The sequence below is a fragment of the Sphaeroforma arctica genome (genome assembly GCF_001186125.1).
Source record: "Sphaeroforma arctica JP610 unplaced genomic scaffold supercont1.2860, whole genome shotgun sequence".
Classification (NCBI taxonomy): domain Eukaryota; class Ichthyosporea; order Ichthyophonida; genus Sphaeroforma; species Sphaeroforma arctica.
The window spans coordinates 1-4,415 of record NW_014037698.1 but is presented as its reverse complement, the minus strand read 5'-3'; the positions used below and the strand labels follow the sequence as shown (position 1 = coordinate 4,415).

The following is a 4,415-nucleotide window of genomic DNA, read 5'->3' as shown; positions in this document are numbered from 1 at the left end:
TTCACCATCCGATCCACGGATTGAAGCCCCAAAGCCGTATCAGTCGCGAGTTGTCACAGATCACTGCCAACAATCATCAATTCATCGTGAGTCTGACTCTACTAGGGAGTAGAGATCCAGTAGTGGTCGAGAGAATTGAAGGTAAATTACGAAATTGCTCTCAGTGAGTAAAATCCGTGGCATCTACACAAGTAGTTGTAATGTACAATATTATACCCGAATATACCAACAATATTGAGTAGCCCCATGTGCGTTGAGATTTCTATTACAACTTTGCATACTATTTATGTGCTGGCCACCGCTCAAAATAGTTCATTTGTTGACATGTATTGTCTACATATTTCTTCTGGTCTATTTGCACTAGTCAGCAGCTTTGCTGCACTGACTCTGGCTCAGCCCGTGGGTACGCAGCATCCTCTCACCTATACTAATAATGGTTATATAGGTAACACCTGGATCGAAAGTTTTTGGACCACTAATGACAATGTCTACTGGCGCTGCACCCGACCTGGTCTGATCGCCATCACCTACGACGATGGACCAGCTATAGAGCTTTCTTCTTCTGACCGCACATACAAGGCCCTCGATCTCCACTCCCGCTTGGGCGTACCCGCCACCTTCTTCGTCCTGGGCAAGTACACCGATGTGGACGACCCCGCGTTGCAACAGAAAATTCACGACGTGCTTCGACGCATGGTGGATGAGGGACATCAAATCGCACACCACTCTGTAACGCATAAGCGTATCACGGAGAACCCCAATTTTATTGCTGAACTCGAGGAGCAGAATGCTTGGTTTGCTGCCAACTTTGTGTACGGAGATATTCTTCGTAGCTCGAACGGTGTCAGATATGTGCGACCACCCTACCTCGATATGGACGATTTGAGCGCCAATGCGCTTGGGGCCGCCGGCTATAAGGTCGTGCAACGCTCGGCATCTAGCAAAGATACAACAGTGGGAAACACCGCGGACATAGGAAGTTCTCATATTTGGTGTGATACCGAGTCAGGCTACAGCTGCCCCACAGAATACCCTGCGCCGCTGAATGCAGAAATCTCTGTGTCCCAGAATTCTTGGATAGGTCTCTTTCATGACAGGGGGGCAGCGTTTGACTCTTCCATCACCGCCGAGTTCATGATCACGCGTGCGCGTCAGATGGGCTACCGCTTTGTGACTGTCGCTGAATGCCTCGGGGATAGTCCTCTATGCTCGTGTCCGGAGAATGCTTTCTGTGATGAGAATCGCGATTGCTTTTGCAACGAAGGCTACACCATGATTTCAAATCAGTGCGTTGAAAATGCGGACGAAGTTAGTGATCAAAATCTTTTGGACTCTAGTCCGAACCTTTGTTTTTTAATGTAAATTTTACACTTCTTGTACTTTGATCATGACCCTCACACGTTTCCCTTCTTTCTCGATTGTCAAAGGTATTCGCATGATGCTCACCCTTTGTTTACTGAATCTACAGTGTCTGCCTGAGCTTTCTTGCTCACCCGGAAGTATTCGACTGGGGAACAAGTGCGTGTGCGAGGACGGCTTTCAAATGAACGCCGATCTGACCTGTGATGACATTGACGAATGCCTGACTGACGGCATCTGCTCAATGACACCGGGTTCGGAGTGTATCAACACCCCCGGTTTTTTTACCTGCGCGTGCCCAGAGAACACAGCCTTGTTGAACGGGCACTGTATCATGACGGGGTGTTCCGGGTGCCCACCGAATGCAGGCAACATCAATGGCGAGTGCATGTGCGCTGATGGCTATGTGAAAGACGGTGGGGGAGCATGTGTGGACATTGATGAGTGTGCGCTTGATGCATGCGCCGCTCTGACGAACACCGAATGTGTAAATACAGACGGTTCCTTTGTCTGCCAATGCCAACCCTTCTGGCTGGGACCAGCTTGCATAGAGTACGACTATTGTGGAATGGATCCGAATGCGTGCACCGGAGCAGGGTACAGTGGCGAATGCAGCAACAGTGGATCCGGACCTGTGTGCACCTGCCTGCCAGAATGGACTGGAGATAGCTGTGAGATTTCCAAAGGCGATTGTTACGCTACTGTCCAGTATCCTGTTGGGGCTCTGAATCCGGACTCCGGCCAAGAAATCGCTTTTGCGAGCCTAGGTGTAGGTGAGTATGCTATTTTTTGCGTAGTCGTTTCATTTTCCATCACACTGTTGTAATACACTCTAACCAACTTCATTTCTATATAGGTGCGTGTCTTATGGGGTTAGTGGTTGACGTGGGCACCTACCGGATGAACGGCCAAGAGTTTATTGACGCGCCTTTTGAGATCTATATTGATAATAACGATGACGAAACGGACGGCTACACCGGTTCCGCCGTGACTGGTGCGCGCTGGCGTGTCAAGTACCACAAGGTAAGGCGTGTCTCCCTAGCATTCCAGGATATGCTGTCTTTTTTTTTGTAAATTTTGTATCGGTAATTAGCACACGCTAACCCAACTTTTCTTTTGTATACCAGGTATGCGAATACCCGACCGCCTCTTCTACTTACACAGGTTGCAGCACCATTGCCAATGCCGACGTGAATGTAGTCGACAATGGTCCTGCTGGCGTTTCGCTAGTCATTCCGTGGGAGAGCTTTGGATTTGCCAATGCTCCAGTGGGCCAGACATGGAGGATAGGAGCCCGAAGCAGCAACCTCTTAAGCGATACCCGTGCATATCTTCCCGACACCCGTTATACCGATGCCGTTCCCATAGCGTACACCATCGCCCTACCCGGGACGCGCAGAGACACTGGAGAAATTATGGCTCGAGCTAAGGGTGGTAAGAAGTGCAAGGAAGGGACTTGTTCTGGACGAGGAACGTGCACCCAGGGTGAAAGAGGTGCCGTTTGCTGGTGCGAGGATGGATTCGATGGCGAGGGCTGCGAAGTGTACGATGTCTGCTCGTTAGGGGATAATCCTAATTCGGCCTGTGAGAGAGTCAGTGGTGTGAGCACTGAGTGCATATCGAGTAATTCTGGCTTCACATGCGCGGGTCTGCCGAATGAGTTTCGGATGGACCCCAACCTTGATCTCGCGCTCGCGTCAGACACTGTGCTCAAAGGTGACGCAGATCTGGACACACGCACCCAGGCGACGCTGTGGACGGCACTAAACTGTCAACAGTTAGTGGAGCACGTGGTACAGTCGATCCTGAGACAGGCACTTGTTGTGGAGCTGCGCAGCTATTTGTTTACAGAGATTCAGATCGCCAATGCTAGATGTGCGAGCGATACGATAGCGTTTGAGAAAGAGCTGGGCAAACGGTTGAAGGAAGCGGCTAAAGTGGATGATCAGGCGGACTTGTGGATGCAGGCGATCGACTGCGATACCAAGGGCAAATGTAGCGGGGTGAAGGAGAAAGAAAACCAGAAGAAAAACCATTAACCTTCTTCACCTTCAGAAAAATAAATATACCTGGTATATAATACCTAATAAAACAAATCTAGTTGCACTTCTCATCTTAATCTAACAATGAATTGTGTCACGACTATTTATCTTCCTTTTGTGGAGTGATCTTGAAGCTATGGTAATGTGCGATAAATACAAAACTATGTAGAAGAGCGAGTGGTATGATGAATTCCAGGTGGCGAAAGAATTGAATTGAAAAATTCGCTACACTAATCAACAATCCTATATAATTGATTAGGTGGAATGTTCCTTTCATAATGTTCCTTTCATATCTCTATTGAGTGGAGTGACAAGAGTCCTTGGGAGTTTGCACACGGATTCTGAGTAGTATATTGTAATCTGGATAACTTTAAAGTGACAGCGTTGTCCCATGCCGGCTATAATGGTATGGTAGTTGACTACAGTACAGCCCAGAGTGTGGACGCAAGGAGACATGGATTGTCCAAAATTGATACTCCTGCTGGTTAAAGGGCATAGGTATTGTCTGATCTGAGTTGTACAGTTGGGCAAACTACGTATTGGTATATGTTAGACTCTTTCCATTTAATACAAACTGTACTCTGGGAAAGTTGGTCGGGACCGGTGTGGAATACATATAACCAATTTTGAGCTCCTGTTCAGCTTACAATGCAAGTAGGACCACGAGAATGGCATAATTCTTTGGTAATATCTACGCGTTAGACTCCTAAAGTACTTTTTGAAATAGACTATCAGTGTAGAATTACATGATCCAAAGCACGACTCGGATGGTGATTCGGATGCTTTCATTATCCACTGTACGTTGGTTTCATATGTAAGCCCTACACGTAGCCAAATTTCGGGCACAAACGTGCGTGTTTGCTCTTCATTTGTCTTGTGCTCATTATTGTGCATGTTTAAGTTGGTAAGTGCGTAAGACCGTTCCTTAAATAGGTATAACAATATAACAATATAACAATATAACAATATATCTATATATCTATATATCTATATATCTATATATCTATATATCAA

General features: G+C 47.1%; 1 protein-coding gene across 1 annotated transcript; it reads left to right on the top strand.

The window, feature by feature from the left end:
• The first annotated feature begins 316 nt into the window (after positions 1–316).
• SARC_13061 (hypothetical protein) lies at positions 317–3,471 on the top strand. The gene is made up of 4 exons (XM_014292817.1): positions 317–1,308; positions 1,469–2,132; positions 2,216–2,382; positions 2,487–3,471. Exons 1-4 carry the CDS (start codon positions 325–327, stop codon positions 3,396–3,398), a joined length of 2,727 nt encoding a protein of 908 aa, XP_014148292.1. The 5' UTR covers positions 317–324; the 3' UTR covers positions 3,399–3,471.
• The last annotated feature ends 944 nt before the right edge of the window (positions 3,472–4,415 follow it).

Excerpts from the sequence above, each read along its gene's own strand:
- SARC_13061 (XM_014292817.1), top strand. The coding sequence starts at position 325 with ATGTATTGTCTACATATTTCTTCTGGTCTATTTGCACTAGTCAGCAGC. Across the intron at positions 1,309-1,468 it reads GCGTTGAAAATGCGGACGAA|TGTCTGCCTGAGCTTTCTTG; the intron begins GTTAGTGATCAA and ends CTGAATCTACAG. Across the intron at positions 2,383-2,486 it reads GGCGTGTCAAGTACCACAAG|GTATGCGAATACCCGACCGC; the intron begins GTAAGGCGTGTC and ends TTTGTATACCAG.